Raw genomic sequence first — 23276 nt, 5'->3', positions numbered from 1 at the left:
GTGTTTTTCATGCGCGGATCTATACTTTGCAGATTGAGGGACTAACAAAGAAGCATAAACGCATAAACGCTTAAACATACCACATAAGAATCCAGTTAGGATACCATACCTGCAGTGGTGCAACGAGCATGTCACTATGTCTGCTACATATGACTCCTACATTTACCTTGATTTTAACCCATAAAACGTGTTCGCTTATGACGAGTAGCTCATGGTATAATATCTCATTTTTCATTTCTTCACAGAAACGCTCGGCAGTAACACGAGGACCTGGCACTGCAGTTTAGATTCAACCAGCACCACTTATTCCTTTAACTGCTTCTCAAAATTAGGCCGTTCTTCACCGGTAATTTCAAGTGGCGGTAATTTGAAGTAGAGATAATTTAGGCTTGCAGCTATTTGCAGAATACGCAAAGGAATGTACCAATATTTATTCACTGTTCCGTGCTACACGTCCAACTCACTTGTGCAATTTACTGCTGCTTGTTTCTTGAGGAACAGACATCACGAATCTGTTTGGCGAACTGACACAGGCTCCTCGGCCCAAATTTTTTAGTAAATGTGCCTTTTGGACCGTATGGCTGCAGCTAGAAAGAAGCCGAAGCATCATTCATTAGCAGTATGAGGCTTATTGAAGATATCATTATTCTCCTGTGGAGGTCAAAAATCAAGTGAATTCATTTGAAGCTTGTGATGTCTTTCTCTACGAGGCGCGTATGTAACGTTCTCTTTTATGTATTTACGAAGCGAATAGTTCTCAGTTTGTGTAGTTAAACAACGCAGGATCGAGACATGGTGAGGCAGAAGGCGTTTGAATTATCATCTTCAGCGCAGCCTAAGCTGCGCTGTATATACCTTCGAGTATACCTTAGACATTGCAATTGGCGCTTAAAGAACGGCTTTATGGTTTCAATTCGAAGTTGTAGTGAACTGATGGGTTTCGCGAAATTTTCGTGCCTCACCATAACCACAGTCGGTAGATTTAGTTGCGTATGGGCGGTGCCATAACGTCGATAAATACAACTGAAGGTCACTATGAAACATTTTCTCTCGTGCCATTGATAGGCTCTCGATCTTCCACGAAACTGTCCTTTCAGGTGATTGCTGTTATGGTATTCGTGAAGTATATACATACTATACGTGACGCGCCGTTGTGTTAACAGCCATGAGGAATGCGTTTTCTGGGTGCCTGTTTCAGAAAACAGTGAAAGTATTAGCAAACGTTTTCATGCAAAATTCGCGCCTAACTCTGCCTTTTACGCATTAATAAAGTAGCCATATTTGGCTAGAACAACTCACCATAGTAATAAGAATCATCATAAAAGATTCGCTGTGCACTTTCCTTCTAACACGCCTTATAATATTGACATCAAATACCAATGCAAAGATTTTTCTTCCTAGTAAAATGCAATGTCTCTCATAGCTAAGCAGTAAGTGAATGTTAAATGTCTTGAGGAGCATCTTACAAAACTTCGTGTGTTGAAATTGCAGACATTCTTTTTATGCAATGTTTATGGACAGACACGGCGCATATACGCATTGCAAAACCAGTAGACACCTTCAATGCTACATATATAGCTTGCGATATCCAAGCCGCAAAATTTCACGACTCGCGGTTGTGAAGAAACTGCCGTTCAGGCATGACAGTAAAAAGAAGCCGACATATCCTTCAATGAGTACGGCTCGAGCCACGAATATCCCAAGCATGCGCGAAGGAAACGAGCGCGCGCAGCCACCGAGCGAGCGCCGTCCTGGCCGTGACGTCACTCGTAGAGGACGCCACTCCAACTTCTCGCCGCTAATACCTTCGGAAAAATACCGCCACCTTGGAACAACGCCGCTTCTCTCTCTCCGGTATCTCAGATGATAGCGCGCGCTTTCACTTTATATATATATATATATATATATATATATATATATATATATATATATATTGCCTCAGAGCCATGTCGATATAGTCACTCTGCTCAGCCGCCGTCGACGGCGGCGGCGCTGCGCCTGGCCTGGAAGCTTCAACGGGAGCTTTCGAGGGGCGCCACCATCGACTTGCTTTCGCAAGCACAAAGTAAAGAAAAAAAAAAACAAGCGTTTTAGGAGAGGAGACGGCGTAGGAGAGAGTAGATGGCGGTACTTTTCCGATATAGGGACTTTACGTGCGAAAACTTCAAGCCGCCGCCTTGCGTACATTTCTTTTTTGATAAGTTAAGAAGCCGCCTTTGTCATTACCTATGATAATGTGAAAAGTGATTAACCTTGATTACATACGAACACGGTAGTAAAAATTGCAAAACATCGCAGCAAGCTTGTAATTTTTAACCAATATTATTTCAAATAAACGCGTCATAAAAAAATAATGGCCCAAAACACAAATGCTAACCGCGCAAGAGAGCCGTACGTAAGAGACCTACCAAAATACAATGTAATCGGCAGCAGGGACCTTTTCGGCTTCGACAAAACGCCTCGATTTCACCCCACAAATGAGAAACTTGAGCACAGCACCAAGCGAAAGAGCCGCCGTGACGTCGGATGTCATAGCCTTCTTTGTTTATAGGGAGAGTGTTACCAGAACAAGTGACGGATTCTGGAGTTGCCAATACGGGCGATCGTATAACACTTAGTCACAGGCCGCGTCAAACTCTGTGTATTCCTCACTTATGCCCGTTAAATACCTCTGCAGAACCCAACAATCTGCATGTCATGTTAATACGCGTCAAACGAACGCAGTAGAAATGATGCCGTTGCCGTCATACGATTGGGGTCACCATCGTCGTCGTCTTGCTGCGGTTTTCGCACACACGTACGATCGCGTCACACCACACACGCATAACTACCAAGGTATATGTAAACTGGTAGCGTATATCTTCCATAGAAGCCCACGCGTCAAGAAAATTACGGCTCGTTGTAACCGTCGCCATCTACGTATCGGGGGGACAACTAACGGCGAGGAGGAGGAGGAACAAACTTTTATTTAAACCAGCAGTTTGGTTGGCTGGGCCTCCCCCGTGGGGACATCGAGGTCTTGCCTCTTCGCAGCCTCGCAGGCTGCTGGGTAGCCCAGAGTTGGTCGTCGAGGTGGGAGCTGCGCAGGGCGGCGTGCCATCTCGACGAGAGGGTCACGGTATAATTTGTTGGATATTGGCCTTTACATTCCCATAGCATGTGGGGAAGCGATGCTGCCTGAGTCTTACAGATCTTGCAAATGTTACTAGGGTAGGTGTCTGGGTAGATCCTGTGGTAACGTGTTAGTGAGGGGTACGTGTTTGCCTGTAACAGGCGAAGGGTGGTTGCCTGTGCTCTGTTTAGCTTGTGATGAGGGATGGGGAAGGTTCTTCTGTTGAGATAGAATGATTTCGGAAGGTCGTTTCAAAAGCAACTTCAAAAGAGGTTTCAAAAGCAACTTCACGTTTATTTGTCTAGAATAATTCCACCAATATAATTGACCAAACAACACTTGTTTCAATTTATGAAAAGTACTATGGCTAGCACAGAGTCGTAATGTATGGAAACATATATGCCGAACCTTTTCACAGAATCACTCGCAATTCCAGGCGACACCCGTACATGTGTTAATATCCATCAGTAATCATACAAGACAACATTGCCCCACATTAACATTTAAAAAAAAAAAACATTTGACTTTCTAATTTTGCTTCCCGTCGGACACTTGGAGCCTGTGTTACGGAGAGTGAACGAACATAGCACGACGTTTCTTCGCGGCAGCGTTCCGTATTTATCGTCCCGACGAGAGAGAGTGTTTCGGATGCCGCAGCCGTGAACTTGCACCATTCAATTCAATTATGGGGTTTTACGTGCCAAAACCACGATCTGATTATGAGGCACGTCGTAGTGGGGGACTCCGGAAGTTTGGACCACCTGGGGTTCTAACGTGACACCTAAATCTAAGAACACGGATGTTTTCGCATTTCGCCCCCATCGAAATGCGGCCGCCGTGGCCGGGATTCGATCCCGCGACCTCATGCTCAGCAGCCCAACACCATAGCCACTGAGCAACCACGGCGGGTAACTTGCGCCATAACAAAAAACCTGCACTCACACCTTTCGCCAATAAAAGCCGTTCATCACGCAAGGTCTGAAGTGAAGCGCACGCCACACTTTGAACAAACACGCAAGGTAGGTAGGTAGGTAGGTAGTAAACTTTATTGAGGTCCTGAAGTAGTCACCCCCCGTCTTCATGGTGGGAGGACCACGGGCCGCTCCCACGTCAGGAAAAAAAAATAACTCGGATGAAACAGCCGCGTTCAAGTGAGCAACGCCACTCCGCACGACATAATAGCTGGTTTGCACAGTCTTGCCAAGTCTTGCGCCAGTATCACTGCTTGGTAGGGTCACCAAGAACGAACTAATAAACTGTGAAATAGAAACATTATTAACATTTGTTGTTCTAGTACAGCAAAAATATTTGAAACGGAATATTCACTCGTATGACAGCATTCTGATTAAAATTTTCGAACATTTTTTTTCACATAGGTTTCCTGGTTTCAGTGTTTGTCCCCCCCTCACCTAGTCGCGCTTCAATCGCGCACCACTAACTGATATCTCTGGCGATACATTTTGGCACGCTTTTCGTTGCAAGCTTCGCGACCTATTTAGATGCACCTTGGAACTACTTCATTTACACAGACGCGTTGGTCTACCGGGTAACGCTTTTCGGAACCCCAAACAATGCTGGATTTCCAGCTACCTAACAGATTATTCGCATCACCATGGATTTCGACAGGGCGTTGGATCTGTCCCACCTTAAAGGCGAAGCATTTCTTGGCGAACATTTGCCACTTTGACAGTATCAAATAGTCTAGGCCATCTTCTGTGCCCAAGTGCGGTCGAAAGCTAATCTGGGCCGGATGATACCAGGCATGCTTTTCCATGCACCAGGAGATCGCGATGCCAACAAGCGTTCAAGAGGTTTGCACAACGTACACGTTAGCGCGATAGGTGAAAGATTAGACAGTTTGTCCAAGGGCTTTCCTGGCCAAGGCACATATGTATATATGGCACAGTTGTGCCATATATTGGCACAACTTCAGCATGCTTCCATAATTCAAGCAGTTCTCCGGTCGTCCAAATTACATTAAACAAGTCAAGCAGCCAGTGCAGGACCATTGATGTTCTTGAACACTTCATAAGATATCCCATCTGGGCCTGGCGCCTTGCGTACTTTTGCCTGGTCAATGGCTGCCTGGCGCTCCGCCGTTGTAAACGGCACTTGCATGCCTTCGATTCCCGACTGATTGGGAGTCGTGCCAACCTCAGGAGGAAGGCTATACGGACAGTCGAATTGTGGCGAGGCCTGATCGTACGCTGGGAAAAAGGCCCTGGCTACTTTTGGCGGCGTGCATCCAGAAGACAGGCATGCACTGGCTGCCGGGTTCGGCATGCGACCACCTAATTCCGTTCTCCGGAACGTTCGCCAGGTCGAGGCGAACGAAGAAGATGGTCCAAGCGACGCGCACCAGTCCATCCACCGTTTCCGGGAGAGGCGCTTCTCGCAGCGACGGGCTGATGCGGTGAGTTTATTTTGGTTCGCACGAAGCTCAGCGGCGACCGGTTCTCGGTTTAAGGCTAGTTCTGTACGACGGCGTGCTGCCCCAAGACGCAGAAGATCTAAATTTGACGGTGCTTTGTTCTCCTCCACTCAGTTGGACTGCATGGCGTCATGCCCGGCTGTGGTTAACTCCTGCAACGGGTCAGACAGTGTAGCCGCGATCGAGGCGTTCAATCGCCTGCGGAATAAGTTCCGGTCAATATCGTAGCATTGACGGCGAAGGCGGCGTTGGCTGACCGTGGTCCAACCAATTATCAGGGGGTGGTGATCACTACCCTAACAGTCCGGCTCTCGGTCCCAGGAAACAGCACGTGTACCCAGCCACCATGAGAGGTCAGGCGTGTACGGTGGGGCCCTGGGATGATCCCAACGGCGAGTAGAAATGTCCGGAGTATTCAAAAGGACAGACTGTGCGTCTGTAAACGTTTTTAACACAGTACTGCATCTCGCACTATAGAGTAAGGGTAGCCCCACCACTGATGGGGAGCATTGAAGGGTCCCCAGACCAGCACTGGGCATCCATGGTGAGTTCGACGAAGATGAGCTAGCCACCCTAGCCGCAATCGAGGAGCGCTGCCACTATAGGGATGCACGTAACATGACACCATAATCACGTCCGTGCGTGGGAGACGAACCAGCACTGCCACCACTTCTTGCCACTCGTTACACCACGACAGCAAGGGGACTTGCTTCTGAGGATAAGAGGTCACAACGTATACTGCAGCCTTGCCTGGGGGCCCCAGCACTGTGGTGCAGGGTCGATCAGGGATAGTTGGCGAAGCATACGCAGTAAATCCAGGGACGCGCGGTGAGCGAGTTCGTCTCCGGCACGAGCAGACAGCAATCGGAGAAATATCCCATGGCAAGACGATGGCAAAGCTCTCCTAATTTAATTATTAGCAAGTCCTCGGCAGTTCCACTGCAAAACACAACGCTGCCACGTTGCTTTCGAAGGAGCATTCATTGTAGTGGTGAGAGATTGGCCAGCAGCACCTTTGATAGCTCTTGCAGTTGCCGGGCAACAAGATCGATAAGCTCAGCCGGGATCAGCTTGGCCTGTGTCGATACAAAGGCGGAGGATGATTCAGGTACATAGCGCGATACGTGTGTTTCACGTGTCGTATTTCGTCCGGCGGTTCGAGCGAGAATGACTCTTCGTTGGGCGAGGCGCGTGACTTCCTTTTGGAGCTGAATTATCTGCGGATCCAGCTTCGCCAGATCGTCTGCTGTCCTCTCAGTCAATTTAGTCGAATTCGTATTACGCTCAGCACGTGCTTTGCCCCAGTTGACGATGTCGCTGTACCCTGGACCATCGTAGCGTGTGGTGTCCGGATATGTTAATGTTGGTGCATCTTCTTCGGGAGGCGGGAGGGGGCTGTCCCTTCCATCCGGTGTCATTAAACGCTGATGGTGCTTGCGACCTCGGTGGGCTTTGGTAGTCTTCCGCTTGACTGGACAGTCTTTGGATGTTATATTATGATTGTTCGTTTGGCACAGTCTGCATATGTATGTGGGTGTCTCAGGCGACTCCATAGAGGCATCTGTGGGATCTGGACACGAAGCTCGTATATGACCGGGACGGAAACACTGATAGCAGTGTACCATCCCGGGCTTATACACATGGAACTGCAGGATGCATCCATAGTACGTAATACGGCACAGTGGAGTCCGAGGACCTTGGAGAGTGACCAGGCACGTGCGTCCGTGACCCCTGTAACGAGCTGTCACGATCTTGTGTGTAGAACACTTACAAAGTGTCAATAAGGCTCTCCCGTGACTCCCCCGGGTCCACACCAGAAACCACATACCGACTCAAGTCCGAACCAGAAGTCAAGTACGCTTGCACTTGCACGGTAGAATCAGCTGTGAATGGCAGAGCTTGCAGGTAAGTGTGGCGGTCTACATCCACTCGATAATGCACCCACATGGATATAGTGTTGCTGGGATGGTGAATCGAGAGGCCGTGAAACGCAGTGGTCTTGAGGCAAGCATCGAAAGCTTACGGAAGGAGGCAATTTGATAGTTTTGATACGTCGAAGCATTCGCGTGGTTTCACTGCTACTTTGTACTTCGACTCGTAGCCGGGCGGTACAGATACTGCCGAGGAGGGGCATTCCCGCTTGCTGGCCGGTGTTTCCGAAGCAGACGATGCAGCTTCACCCATTTGTGAATCAGCCATGCGCTTCGCACAGCCCTTCGGTCCGGGGGCAGATGGTGATGGTTTTGTCATTGGCTCCGCTGCAGGTGCCAGTACTGTTACATGTGAGGAACTCGGGCGCGTTGCCGCCACCAGAGGCAACCGGCGAGCCACCGGGGCTGTCTTGGCGAACGTCCCGCGCGCAACTCTAAAAGGAGCGGCGCCAACGGTGGTCAGTCCAGGTCGTCGATGATGTGCAGGAGACGAGAGGGGCGACTATGTACGGCCTCGTCCGAGGTTTCTGGCAAAGAGCTCCTTTGCCTGTAGAGCCAGGCAGCGAGTCCTGGTAACTTTCAAGCCGGGGCGGTGCCGTGGTCGTAACGCAGGCGACGCGGCAACGATCGGTGCGGCGATGGCTTGCGAGCCGGTGCTGTCAGCGGAGATTCACGGAGCGATCGAAACACGTCCGCTGTTATCGGCAGCTGGCCACCAAGCCCCCTGCATTGGCTAGCAGATTTTGCGAGGCGCTGCAAGTTCAGTTTTTTTTTTTTTTTTTTTTGTACATGGCTATCTGCACTTGTAGCTACTTGGGCTACACTTGTTGCTACTGCATGGCTACCTGCACCTGCACTTTTGTCAGTGTCCTGTCGGCATCACTCCACAAAAACGAGTACCAATTTTTAGATTCACTATGGTGATTTGCAATTTTTTTTGGTCTTGATTGCATTTGTTGTCGGTTTTCGCGGAGATGACGTTGTGTTTTTTTTTCTTTTACACGTGTTGTGCACTTGATGGTTTTGCGCATGTCAATCCTGTTTGTATAAAATGGGGGGGGGGGGGGGGGGTTCTGTGTAATAAATTCAGTTGCAAGTTGGCGCTCTTTCTGTCCCATCTTCTTTCCACTTAGTTTTTCTACGTCAGAATCACATTTCAAATTACTAAGTTACTTAGTGAACCTTTTTTTTTGGGTTACCTAGAAACATCCAGTTTATCATGCAACCTTCGGCTCTTCCAGAAATCCACCTAAAGAGGCGGAACAGTGCTGTCTTTTAAAGCGAAGCTGTTAGCCTCTAGTTGGTCGGGATTTTTCGTCGGCTCGTGCTCATCCAAAAACAATACCGCCACCTAGCGGCCAGTCAGACAGACCTCAAACGGCAGCTGAAAAAGGGTTCTGTCTTTGATGAGTTTTCGCGTAACAGAATTATGTTTTCTCGTATATTCAATTACAATCCGAAGATATGCCTTGTCTGCCCCTTGTGTGTAAGTCGTACTTTACACATTTTTTGGCGCAATTTACTGCGAAAACTTCAATTAGTTCAATAAGGCACTTGCGATTGGCGAAGGGCCTCGAAGAATGAGGATCCATGCTGCACTTCCGCACACGTGTGTGCGCGCGTGACGTACGTGTGCACACAAATGTATCGGTCCTTGATGCGTGGGCGCTTTGCCCGTGGCTTCTGTCACACAGCATGAGCTGCAACCGTTATTTATATTATGGCAAACACTGTTAAATAAAATTATTACATAATAAGTTTCTGGTTGTCTAACGTCACTTGTGGCGTTATTGCTTGTCTGACGTCGTCCAAAGTCACTTGGGGTGGTGGTTTTTGTCTAACGTCGGTGACAGCTTAGCTGCACATCCACTTTCACAGGGTGGAACGGAGGCGGTTTTTCTTTATTTTATACGGTTTGAAGTCAATGAAAAAAGCTGGTATAATATAGAATATGACACAAAGTCGGAAATATATACGTAGTATGCGTAATGGTGCCCGCGCAGGACGTATGACGAATATGAGTAGCGTCTAATCAGAGCTGAAATGTGAACTCGCAGCAAACTCCATAATAAATGCACTGACGTAGAAAAGTCTTCACGCCGATAAAACATAAAGATCAACACACCAAAGCACACAAGGTCTCACTGAAAAGAGAAAGACATCATGACGCTACAGTGTAATAAAAATACGTCACACAACTAACACATATGTCTACAAAACCGCTTGTCAGGTCACAATTCAGTGAATCCGCCATCACAATATACCGCATTTTTCTGTGGTATAGCCTCCTAAGCTCCAGCAATGCAGCATTTGTCCAGTATATTGGGCATTAGAGAGCTGGGCGCAGAGGCCGGACAAACACCACTGACAAGACAAAAAGCCATTTTTTGGTTTCTTCTTGGACCTCTAGGCCACCTGGAGGGTAGGATCTACGTGCGTTCCTTTCCTACTAAAGCAGAAGCTTTCAAAATATTGGAATAGGAGCTCCGCCAAAGTGCGTGTTCATGCTACATCTCACCACAGAATTAAATGAAGTTATTGAAAAACACTAAAGGAACATTGTGTTTTTTAAGCATTTCTTTGTGTTTCGATGACTAAAGGAATATGCAGAAAATAGTACCTGGGTGCTGAGTACAATATGCTTTTTGCAATATCGGCAATGTCCAATATATGCCATGCTTACTTGCAAAGATTCGAAACCCTATAAAATGAGGTTTTCTTGTATTATTGATACCAAAATAGCCTAATTCCTAAATATGAAACAAATCCGTGACACAAAATGCACTCCAAGTCTCAGGAAGATAGTGCTTTGCTTTTAGCTGGAATTTGGGACATATCTCTCTTCAGATGCCAACCTTGTCAGTTTGTCGCAGTTATTAAAAAATGTTGCAGTTTCGCCCGAAAGGCGAAGCATCAATTGCGATAGCCAATTAGTAGAGAGCTATTCGGAGTAGGGATAGTAGTTTTATCGGCTGCATAAACGGACACATTCGCTTACTAACTGAATTAACAAGCGTGGTGTCAGCGCGCGCAAGCAAACATGAATAGATCACACTGAATGACCGCAGACAACGACAGTCAAAACACTGGCAGCAAGCGCAGCCGCCGCAGCGGGCGAAGGTTCGTGCGGTCTATCGCTTCAACGGAAACTGAGCGGCGAATGCACAGCGCATACAAAGGTCAGAGTCGCGTGGAGACAAGATACAGTGCGGGCGACCGCCAAAGCCGGGCAAAGTACAAGCGAAGTTGTTGGCAGAGTAGAAGCTGCCCCCCCTCTCCCTCTCGCACTACCTTCCCGCTTTCTTGCTTTCGCATGGGAGATTGAGTGACCAGTTCCCCTTACGCCCGGTTGCAAGATACGCATTTCGCGTCGCAGCACAGTGTCGCCCCCCCTCCCTCCCTCCCATACCCCCACGGCCTTTTGCGCGACGGTCGCGTTTGCTTTCCGCCGCGCGTTCGCTCTCCGTGATAGCGCGAGTCCCCTCGCGCATACGGCGCGCGGCGACGATTTTATCGCCCTTGGACTTTATACGGAACCTCGCGGTGACGGCGACACCGATGGCAGAAATCCGGTTGAAGTGTCCATATAATTGCTATCGCAATAAAACCAACAGCGATTTGCTTTTATCTATTATTATTAAACATATGGCACACATTCATGGGCTGCCACATACGACGGTTAACTTGATTTCGTACGTATATATAGATTATAAAGATGAGAATTAAAACTAACAATTTATAAATGCGATTATTAGAGTAGGCCACTGTTTTAAAGCATTCAGTACTGCTTTTTTGTGCTTTGCCTGTGTTAAACATGGCTATGGGCGTAAGTTGAGTCATCAGTTTTAATACCGCATATCAAGTAAGTATATTGTCATGTTGTTCTCTTAACATTCCTTGTTATTGCTTGTTTGCAAGTCACTGCCTCTCAGCATATACCTTTTTTCGCCTGCAGTGGACGATTGCACTTATTCTTTCATAGCATATACTGCTGTAGAACATAGCTTTTGATGTTTATCTCCTTCTAGCTGTTGTATCTCCATTGATTAGGCTTCTGAGCAATAATTATTAATTACACCCCCTAGTTTATAAACTCTGTTCCAAAAAGTGTAGTTCCCCAATTGATCCTTTAAAGGCAAGTTCAAGTGAATTTATTTGAACTTGGCGAATAAACAGTGTCGTGACTGCAACAGCACCATTTGTGATACAAAAACACGCACACACATACAAAAGAAAACCGATGTAACTAGAGTCTAATACGCGAGTTCCTTAATGAACAAAGCGTCTTCACAAATGCAACAATCTAACTTAAGGCAGCTATGAAACCATCTTTTCAAGGTCAGGTCAGGTCTTTCAAAGCTGTAAAAGCCTAACTGCGGCATCTTCCACAATACCCTTTTAGTAGCGCCAGAGGAAGCCGACACTAATTGGTGGCCATAGAGTTGATAAACCTCCTATGTTTGCCGTCAGGAAAACGCTTTCGTTGACAGCTTCCATTGATTTTATTTAGAAGGACCATCAATAAGAGCAGGTAAGAGAAATTATTTCATTATGCTTTCTAAGCCGCGTCACTGTTTGGAACCACCTTGGTGGTCAGCTGACATTTTTTTATTTTCTAGAAGTTTTCTTGCGCGGTATTCTTTTGGTGAGCAAGGAAAGGAACTTCGGAGAAATAATTTTTTGAGCACATTTTTTATTATATTCTGCTGCGAAGATTTAGCGCATCATTTCTTTTTTTTATTATTATGGTGCAACAGTATGTGCGGAAAGAGAAATTCTTTTCACTTTCACAGTGATGATAGATACTGGTCATGGTGTTTTACGCTTCAGTGACGATAGTTGCAGTGATTCAGAGTGAGCTGTTTGTGAAATGAAGACAAACATCTTTTTTGGCCTGAAATAAACAAAAAATATATAAATCATTCATTGTTCCATGCAGCTTAATAAGCAATTTTAAGCACAAAAATGCTCGTGTACCGTACTGCTGTGGTCAAAATTTATCCTGAGTCCCCCATTGCGGCGTGCCTCATAATCACATCCTGGATTGAACGCACGAATTCGCATAATTTCGATAATTTAGATAACCAATTCTAGTCACTAATTATGAATTATGCGTGCGCGCAATACATATTTGCGTTTAACGAATTATACGTTTTCCATTTATTTTTCATTTTTATTTTAATAACAGTAAACCGTTGAATTCGATTGCGTGAAGCATCGTACTAGCGCAATAACATTAACAGCTCTCTAGTAACCGTTGATCCACATCCTTTATTATCCAAAAAGTAAAACTATGGAGATTCTGCATGTTTTACTCTGAAGCCTTGCCTTACACTTTAGCTCTTACTCGTTTGCCAAAGTCAGAATTCTCGAACATGCCATAGCCTCCTAAATCACGAGCTCCTTTCTCAATTTCGGATGCCATGCTCCTGCGGTTCTACTTCTCCAAGTTTCCGCCCCGTGACTCATGTATAGATGTACTCCTCCCTTCAGTGCTGTCTTTCTTCACATTTTTGAGGCAAGACGCTGGTGGGTGCACATTTCTCGACCGACATGGAAACAGAAGCCTCATAAGTATAGCCGCCGAAATTCTTTTCTTCCTGGCAGTCCCAATTTTATTTGGTATTGAGGATGAAGCAATGTATTCAAATCCCGTGAAAAATAATACATAATTGACAAGGGCACTACCGTTGGCGGATGAGCGCAGCGGAGCCTTAAATGTTTGATAGGTTGCCCTGCAGATGCAATTCTTCAAATAAGAACCTCACGGACTCCCTGCACTTTGCCTACAAAAGTGACATTTTTTCGACAGTTGAAGCTCCATATAAAGGTGAGAACACGCTTGAATTGCAGTCTCCCTTGTTGAACTATTAATGTAATTTCCCATTGTCATTCGATCACAGAGAATTCAACAGATGGAATCAATAAACACGTGAACAACAAATGTTCGGCTATTTTTGAAATACACCTAGGGCAGAAGAAATGACTATAATTATAGTACTAGTTTTTCTGGAGCTTTGCATACCAAAACCACGATATGATTATAGGGGACGTTGTAGTCGAGGACTCTGGATTAATTTCGACCACTTGGGGTTCTTTAGCGTGTACCATAAGGTACAGGGACGTTTAGACATTTCGCCCCCATCAAGATGCAGCAGCCGTGGCCGGGATTTCATTGCGCGCCTGGCTTTTGATTTCACCAGTGCCACAGCAAACGCCATCATTTTAGATTTTAGAATAGTTCACCATGTTGTGCAATTTAATTGAATTGAATTCTGGGGTACGTGTTACGCACCAAAATCACGAACCGATTATGAGGCACGCTGTAGTTCGACCACCTGGGGTGCTTTAACCTGCACCTCTATATGAATACACACGCGCTTTTTTTTTGGACTAGGCCTTTGCTGATAGGTGGAAGCCGCGGCCTGGATCGAACCCGTGAACTGGAGCTCAGCACCTATAGCCACTATGCTACCGGGGCAGATAGAGTGAAACCTATTTAGTAAATCTGTTTCGATTCCTTAGTCTCATGAGCAACTCACTAGGTGAAGTTGTGGTACGTTCTACCATCCACCGTGACCTCCATAGCCTCCGTAGCCTCCGTAGAAACCATAGCCACCATAGCCACCATAGCCTCCATAGCCTCCAAGAGCTCCAACACCTCCCAAGGCTCCGAGGCCGAGACCGTAGACTGGCATGTAGACGAGTCCGCCACTGCCGTATCCACCGTTCCCATTTGTACCGCTCAGGCCTGAATGTGCCACCAACGCGCCGCCAGAGCTGACTTTGTTCACATGGTGAACCGTCTTGACTAGGAACGAAGGCCCCAGCACGACTTTTCCATGGCCATGGCCACCGGAGTTGAGGAGCACGACGCTGCCGCCCACACCGGTGCCCACACCGCCGCCGTAGCCACCTTCAGCCACTGCGCCGGCCAGAGCGCCGGCGATGAGCGAGCACAGGACGACGGCCACTGCCTGTCAAACGAAATGACAGCGATTCGTGCTCACAGGTTGCTTCTATAAACGCACAGTGGCATTCCGAAACCATAAACCGCGTGACTGCCTTTCGCATTGACAACATGCAGCTGGCCAACAGAACATTCGAGCAGAACATAACACAAAGCTTTGCGCCAGCAGTAAGCACATGTGGCTTAAAGAGTAATATTGCACACTGTAAAACAACACATGGTTGGTTCTGAGAGCTTTGCCATGCGGAGCCCCTCAGGGCTCTTTGGTGTATCATACTTCATAAGCGATGATATGCATAGCGCATTTCGCTGTTTTATGTCACCGTTACATTAATAAAGAAAAATTATTATTATTGCAAGCGAAGTCTAATCTGTTGGCCATTTTAGGTATTACTACATATAGACAAAGTCACTGTAAGTTCAGACCAGCACTAAACTTGAGTATTCTACCCTGTATTTTCTACCATATGGACCTTCTTGCGCATTGAAACGAGGGGAGTGCTCAGCTGCCATCGACGCCCTCATAACTTGGTTTAATATCTCATTCGTAAAACACAATCAAGTTCTGCAAGCCGAATATCTTCTACTTTCAAAGTACAATTGAGCCCCTCTGAACGTATATATGCAGTAAGCAGTTCCAAAGCCGACCTCAGGACTATAATAACTGCATTTAATAACAACGCTAATAATCAACATAACCCGTCCCTAGCTGGCCGCGGGAAAATAGCTGTCAACATTGAAAAAAATCATCGCGCAGGGTTCACGCTGAAGTAGCGGCAACTCCTGTGTTGTTGTCTGCTAGTGGTGGTGGTGAAACTTTATTTCCGAAAAGGGTCCTGAGGGACACCCGACTGTTCGTCTGCTAGTGATTCAGATCAAATAAAAAAGCATAATTTGCAGTACGTGTTTTTCACTTTTACAGAGCCACTTCATTAATTAAAAAATAAATTTGGAGCGCTAAGCAAGAGCCTCAACTTTTAGTATATCGACCACTTCAATCACTTTTCATAAAGACGGACGAGAAGTTATAAAGCCACTTTTGTGACTAGTTTCATAATCTGGTAAAAAATATTCGATTCATCGTTTGACGCCACCTTGTTTTTGCCGAGGTCAAGGCACAAGCAAGGCCACTTACTGAGCTTGAAGCCGTTGCCCTTTAATTATACACGTAGCTCTTCGATAGTTCGAAACTTCATAAAAGCTGCTCACTTCAGCGTTTCAAAAATTAGTTAAGTAGCTTTGTTTTGTACATAATGTCACTAATGAATATAGTAAAAAGAATTGTGCCTCCTTTGAGCACGAGCGCGCAGCCCCTTTTTTTCATGCATCTTGAAGTAATTTGTACCAACTGGGGAGGGCTCTGTTCGTTTAAAACGCCGACTATACCCCCATCTTTTGATTTGAGCGAATGTCGAGCTTAAATATGCAAGATTCAATAGTCTCTCATTCCTTTCCTTGGCCAAAAAACAAACAAACGAGAAAGTTTGACAAAGTAAACACTCGCCCTATGTATATCGTAACCCCTTTCCCTCGCAACTAACCTATAGAGTATAACATTTCGATGAGCTAACTTTCTTATTGCAATATGGCACCACTTTTACGCTGGCACTCTCTCGAGGCCACTAAAAGTTCCGAATAGGAAATTAAGTTATAGAAAGTGGTTACGATGCAGTAATGCTTTTTTCGCAGACTTAAAGGTTGTTCTAACCATTTCCAGGCGCTTGAAATCTGTGGCCTAGGCGCAAGATGTTTATGCACTGCTGTCTTCGAAGTCACGTGTTGCTAGCATCGACGCATACCGATGCTGGCAGCGCGCGTTCTCTCAGTGAGTCCTTGAAACTCACACATCCACTTTGTAACGCAAGAAACAACAAATATTTCCACATTCTGTTATGTACTGATACCGAGGGAACATAACTGCCACACAACTGCCGAAACTATAAAGTTTTAAGTATTTACTTACAAGAGTGTTCATGATGTTGGTTGGTCCGCTGGATCAGGACAAGCTGCTACAACTGCTTCTCTGCAAACACACGGGCTCCTTATATACTCTCCGAAAAATGTGTGCCGACGTCGACCACAAAGAGAGTGCTAAGTCACGCCGATATTTGTGCGCTTTCTTCGTGTTTTATATAGCGCCTCCAAACAAAGGCAACATGAGGAAGATTATTAGGTCCCGGCTCGAGCTGCATTCGGATTTCAGTGTGTAATGGTGTGCCGAACCACCTGTGGTGCCTCCGCTTCGGACTTCCAGGTGTCTACGTGGACAGCATTGGCTTCATAAAACGACGCGCTTCGATGACCCCTCTGTTAAACGCACCACCGAGTATAGCACAAAAAAGGCCACCTTTCGCTGCCGTTGGTATTGCGAGTTCAGGTTCATCCGCGTCTCACTTTTCCTTCTGGGAAACGACCACGGAATCATTTCAAGCACCGAATTGAACTCTTCTTCATTACTGTGCGTAGTTTTTTTTTTTGGCTCTCCCTAACAAGTTTTCAGGCATCAATATCACAAGCACAAGTGTCTCGTGCTATAATAATAATACTATATTAGGTGACGTGCATGGAGCAAGAAAATTGTGAATAACAATGAAGGGGAAGGTGCGAATTCACATTTACGCAGCTTTTTGTTGAAGGACTGAAAGCTGTTCGTGTCCACCCGGTGCCAGTACTGGCTAACACGTATTGAATATGCACAGTCCCGAAAGCCAAGTGTCGCAACTCGTCAGAATTATGGCTCGTATTCACAAAAATGTACTTATGCTTGAAGTGTATGTACGAGCAGATTTAAGCCAATCACGACCGTCGGAAATATTGCTCACCAAGACGGCTGGCCAATTACGAATCAATCATTACGAATCAATCAACATTTACGAACAAAAAGCTCTGTGAAGTCAGCCCTGTGTTCTTTTTTTTTCTCTCATCGAAAAAAACATGTAAATGTCATCAACAAATTAATTAAAGCGAGAACGTCATGCATAGCTTGAATATAGTTTGCATAGATTAGAATATTTTTGACTAAATATTTTATCGCAACAAACTCCTACGGCAAGCTGTTGTAGATCATATTTATTTGTATTATACTTAGCGTAGACAAAAATCGCACACGTAAGAACCGTGCCCTCGCGGCCGCCGGCCCGCAAAAGTATCAGGACCCGCATTCCCACAAAGTTCTTACGCTAGCAAAGCTAGTAATAGCAAAACCATGCAATAGTGACAGCGAACATATTATTAGTGAAGTCCGCCGACCAATCAGAAAAAGTTCCAGCGCACAAAAAAAAAACCTTTGTGAATTCGGCCCCACATTTGGTTATACGCCGTCTAGAAAGGCTGTGCATTGCTTCGTTTGTTTATTACATCTCACTAAGAGTTATGCAGCAAATTAAGGAATAATTGAGACACGCTCAACTCGAGTTACACCACGTAAACTCACTTTACACAAAACAGAAAATAAATTTTGTTGTATAATTAAAGGTGTAATTCAAGCTCCCGTATGTCAGCGCGGCTGCATGCACTGTATGCAAACAGCGCACCGCATTTGTTCTGAAATGAACCAACGGTTTCTTGTATTAAGCTTCTTGAGGCTAATTCGTACTCGCAGCCTCGTTGATCATTTATACATTTCGCCTGTCTGGCGCTTACTTATCCACTGTAAATCACGGGGTAGAGTTCATTAGAAAATGAAGACAGTCAAATGATCTAAACAAACGCTGCCAGGCTACCATGCAACTTGCTTGAAACACAGAGAACTGAAGCTGCAGTGGGCTCTCCTAACATAGCCGTACGAAATTGCCAAAAAGAATAAAAACATCCGTGTACTATCGATGGTTTCCGTCGTAGATATAGCCGTTAGATTACCCTCCGATAAACTTAGCCTGAAACTTATGACTTACGCTGTAGGTTGTTAAATGTGCGCTCACTCTTTTAACTGACGGCATAAGCCCGCGCACTTAGCGCTAGGCACACCAAGCGACAAGTTGCAGTCATTACGTATAGTGACAGAGACAGCCTCCGCGTCACGACAAAAAATGGACAAGCCACGGCTATTCTGTTGGTGTAAATTTATTGAAGGGCGTGTTTTTGGGTGAAGTTTAATACATTGCGTTTGTTGCGAAGGAGTATTCGCAACGGGTTTATGCTTTGTACTGAACTCGGGAGCCTTGAAGTGAGATCCCTAGGGTGCATCCGTGACCTGGGATGGAAGATTGCGGTCAGAGAGCTCCGAGAACTGAACCAAAACATTGGTTGCACTGCGATCGTTGTTCCAAGAAATCCTTTGCTGCCGCTCATTTGCCTTGTATAGATACTGATCTAGTGCCATTTTAAAAAATTGATTTCACCATGGCAGTGGATGACATTTGCTAAATGTTGAAAGTAATGCTCAATTTTCGAGACATAAAATACATGCGATGAAAAACGAAACATTTTTTTATGCTTGGTCAAAATTTCATGATCATTAAAATATTTCATTTTTCAGTTGTTGGTTTAGTTGGCACCCCAAGAGTTCAGATTTTTCTGGTAACATTTACAAATGATTAAGACAAGAAAAGGTCTCGTTTTGGACACAAACATTTTGTTTAAACATACGAAATCCCTCACAACAATATGTAATGGGAAAGAGAGCTGCTCGTAAATCATGAGACGAACTCATGTCTACAAATTCTCGTTGTCACTATAAATACATTTAAAATAAAGCACATTAAAATGCAGAGACGGGTTTTGCGATCCCATGTTTACTTTGTTCTCTGCACTTTTTTAACAACGGAAGTAGTACAGAAAGTACTTCGCACAAGTATGATTCGCAGGAGATGTGATGCTTTTCCTTATCTTACATACCCTTGTTGATGTGCATGATGATATGCATTGGAAGAATTTCTGTGTCAACCCTGCCGGGTCTTTTCTGCTTGTCTGTTATCGTGCTTTTTTACTGGTTCCCAGTACATGCTCTTGCAACAAAATTAATGAAATGCCAATTAATGACATGATCGTGCATATGCTGGCTGTGATTACGGTCTCCTAAATGTTGTGTATAACCCAAGAGAACAAAAAAAAGATTTGGTGCCTGCCCTCATTTAATAACATCCCGACCTGATACAGTACATGAAGGGGCAGCCAAAGAATTTTTCACCACCTGCTCTCTGGTACAGGAGTACGAATACCGTAGCCTTCTAAATGTTTTTTCCTTGTAAGGTCTACTAAATCATTTGTTTGTGCAAAACTGTAATTTAACTTTTTATACACAGAGGGTGCTACGATCGCTGCTTCAATGTGGAGGAGGTGACCTGCAGCATACAATTATGTCTCTCTTTATAGCTCTTTCGTTTTTGCAATCGTACAGTGTATTTCAAAAAGCCATGCAGTCAAGTGGCTTTGGTCTTCTTTATATTCACCAGAGTCTTAATGGTTCTCAACTGATGGCCAGCCCATCAGTGATCGACGAACCTGTCGGCCTCCTCTTATATAGGCAAAGGTGGCCCCGATATGCCACGTTCCGGCCAGCGCTATCTGCACACGCAATGGTCCCACGTGGAAGATCCGCGAGACCCACCGAAACCCGGAAGCGATGCGTAAAACTCTCTGTCGATGTGCCTGCGTAAGATCCGGAGCTGAAGCAAGTATGCGTAAGGGTTCGTCCAATAATCGCGATTGCTTAACTCCAATCGCAAGATGGGCGCTCATTTCAGCGCCTACTTTGATATGAGCCAATGTAAAATGTGTTTTCAACCTTTACTGTCCCCGCGCAGTGCACTGCAGATTAGGCCCCTCGGGAACGAGATATCTGCCTCGGGGTTGCCCAATACCGAACGTCCGCCCGGTGCAACTGCCCGCCTCTTGAGCAGGCCGTGAACTGAATAATGCTTTGAACGTAGCTACGCCCGACTGATGGCCTTCGGGATACTGCATACGGTCGGAACATTTCCTCTTTGCGATAGCCGACTGCGCTGCTTTTCACGGTGAAACACATGCAGTGACATCGGCCCGTCAGCTCTTTTCTAGGATAATGGGCCAAACGAAAGTTTATGTGCTCTTCACTTTGCGTAACAGGATTAGCGAAACAGTGTAACAGTAGCGAAACAGTGTAATGATGATTTAGAGTGCATATACTATACCAACAACTAATTATGAATTTACCCATCTGTGACGAACTAATCAGTGCTTGATTTTCCTGCATTACGGAAATAGATACCTGAATGATTGCTATCACATCATCTCTACCCAGCAATGATATGAGAAAAAGAAATCGGCACAACGTCTTAAGATGTGCGAAAATATATTTTTGAAACGGTTGCTCATGAACTACAAAAGAGCAGTACAACGCCGAGGCTTTACTAAGACATGCTGGCTGGTGCGAACCCCCCCCCCCCCAAAAAAAAATATTTTTGATGCATGTTCATTTTCATGTTTTAAAAAATTGTTTCTCTTGGCAAGCCCTTGCCTATTTTCTGTTAGAGCACTGCACGGGCTCGGGCTTACCCGAAAGCCCGGGCCCGGCCCATGGGCCGGGCCGGGCCGGGCAGAGTTGTTTTTTTACGGGCTCGGGCCGGGCTCGGGCACGGCGTGTGCTTTTTGACCCGGGCCCGGGCCGGGCTCGGGCTTTCTGTGAGTTATTCTCGGGCTTCTCAACTCTGAAAAACATGAATTTTTTGGTCTCGGGCCGGGTTCGGGCCGGTTTCGAGTCGGGCTCGGGCCGGGCTCGGGCTTAAGATAAAGGGGTGGCGGGCCGGGCCGGGTGGGTAACGTAGATTATTTCCTGGCCCGGGCCGGGCCCGGGTCTCGCCATAAAAGTTTTGATCGGGCTCGGGCGGGCCGCCCAATGTGGAAACGGGCCCGGGCCGGGCCGCAAAAATCGGCCCGTGCAGTGCTCTATTTTCTGTATGTATTTACTATGCCGTAAATATACGACAGAAAGACCAAATTGACTTTTATTCTGATTTTCCATAGTCATGCACTTAGCATGCTCCTCCAGATGATATGAATAACGTTTAATACGATACATAAACAAACTCATGCGCAAAACTTACACCAGCGAATACAATGGCATTAAGTGAAGCGTTAATAATGGTTAATGTACTGCACGAACACTGTTAAAGACATCGCAGCATTTGAAGCACTGTCTCCACTACTCTGAAGTCTAAGTTGATAGTGCAGCCTAAATTTATTAAATTATATGGTTTAACGTCCCGAAACTGAACAGTGGGTTATGAGGGACGGTGTAGTGCAGGCAGTACATTAATTTTAAACACGTGGGTTTTCTTAATGTGCACTTAAGGCACGGAGCCCGCGCAGTTTTGCATTTTGCCTCACCAAATCGGATCTACGACCTCATGCACAGTAGCACAGCGACATAGCCACTGAGCCACTGCGCCGGGTATAGTGCGATTTGAAATACGAACGTGGATATAAGCTCAGCGCGGATTATAGAGTCACTCGAGGGGATCGAAAGCGCTTGCGCAAAATAATCTGGAAACTGCAGTGACGTGTCTGTAATGTATCAGTCCGTAAATGGTGAGAAGTTTGTGGGCCACGGGAATTTTTTCCCGGCTGACGCGTACAACCTGCAAATAAAATGTGGATACGCTGGAGTGAAAGCGAAAGCAGTCCACCCCGCGAAAACAGCCTAAACTTTGTACAAATGGAACCAATGTGGGGTTTCGAAAGGAAATTTTTGCAGTTGTAGAAGACAGAAAGGAAAGAAAAGCTACCGATATCATCAACTATCTAACTTTTATTCTGTGGAATCTATATGAAAGAGAGAGAGAGAGAGAGGAAAGCATAAAGGCAAGAAAATTAACCAGAACCGAAAATCCTGCTCTTTACCCTACACTGGGAGATGAGGGAGGAGGGGAGCGGAGAGGGATGAAAGATAAGAAGCAGGTCAGAGGTAGCTACGATCACCAGCCATGTCACTGTAACGTATTGCTTCACGTGAGGACCCCGTTCCATCTTCTAGTGTAGGTCCGCGCTACGTTGTAAAACTATTTGTAACACGCTCGACACGGGTGCGGGTATGGGAAAGAACGTTTATTCAAGAAAACCGTAGATTATATAGCCCCGAGCAAGGGGGCGTATGTTGCTGCACTTGAGCATGTGCATGGCTTTGCACAACTTTATCGCTACGTCACACTATTCTTCGTATTACGGAAGAACCTGCTGGTAAAATGTTTCCACCCTCACTTCAGCAAGATAAGAAGTAGATGAGAGGCAATGACAATCACCATGTCACTGCACCGTTTTGCTTCACTTGAGGAACCCATTCCATTTTCTTTTGTAGTTTCGCGCTGCACTGTAAAACTATACATTATGGAAGAAGTTCCGAAGAACCTGCTGGTAAAATGTTGCCACCCTCACTGCAACAAGAAAACAGAAGAGCTGGGAAAACAGAGAATCCGTAATACAGAAAGTCTGTTATTCCCGTAACATTTGCAGTAAGCAACACTTGACTTATTGCATAATTTACATACAAGGGCACAAGTCACTACATTGGTTCAAGAATTTATCAATGCGTCAAATTCTGCAATAGATCATACAAGTACGAATAAACACACTAAATATAAGATTTCAGAAACGACAACACACCGGCACTTGACGACACACACCAAGCATCAACCCTACCAATATATATATATATAACCACGCGATTACCAATAAGACAAAAACATTCTTTCAGCGAAAAAAGGAATTTGGTCACGGTGGATTTTTCGCGCGGTGGATTTTTCTGAAGGAAGAGATCTTTGTAAGTTAAGTTCAAGGAAACTTTCTCTTGTAAAAACTGAATTTTTCTTCACAAGCATTTTTACAGTGGTTTGGTTACCTGTGCTACATATCGTTCTG

At 45.6% G+C, this 23276-nt stretch overlaps 1 protein-coding gene across 1 annotated transcript; it reads right to left on the bottom strand.

The window, feature by feature from the left end:
* Positions 1-14037: 14037 nt before the first annotated feature.
* On the bottom strand, positions 14038-16419 carry LOC119466094 (uncharacterized). The gene is made up of 2 exons (XM_037726616.1): positions 16408-16419; positions 14038-14451 (listed from the first exon to the last, which is right to left on the bottom strand). The coding sequence occupies exons 1-2, from the start codon at positions 16417-16419 to the stop codon at positions 14038-14040; spliced, it is 426 nt and encodes a 141-aa protein (XP_037582544.1).
* Between the last annotated feature and the right edge of the window lie 6857 nt (positions 16420-23276).

This window comes from Dermacentor silvarum, chromosome 1 (genome assembly GCF_013339745.2).
Source record: "Dermacentor silvarum isolate Dsil-2018 chromosome 1, BIME_Dsil_1.4, whole genome shotgun sequence".
NCBI lineage: Eukaryota > Metazoa > Arthropoda > Arachnida > Ixodida > Ixodidae > Dermacentor > Dermacentor silvarum.
The sequence above is the reverse complement of the archived record's forward strand: the minus strand, read 5'-3'. Positions and strand labels throughout refer to the sequence as shown.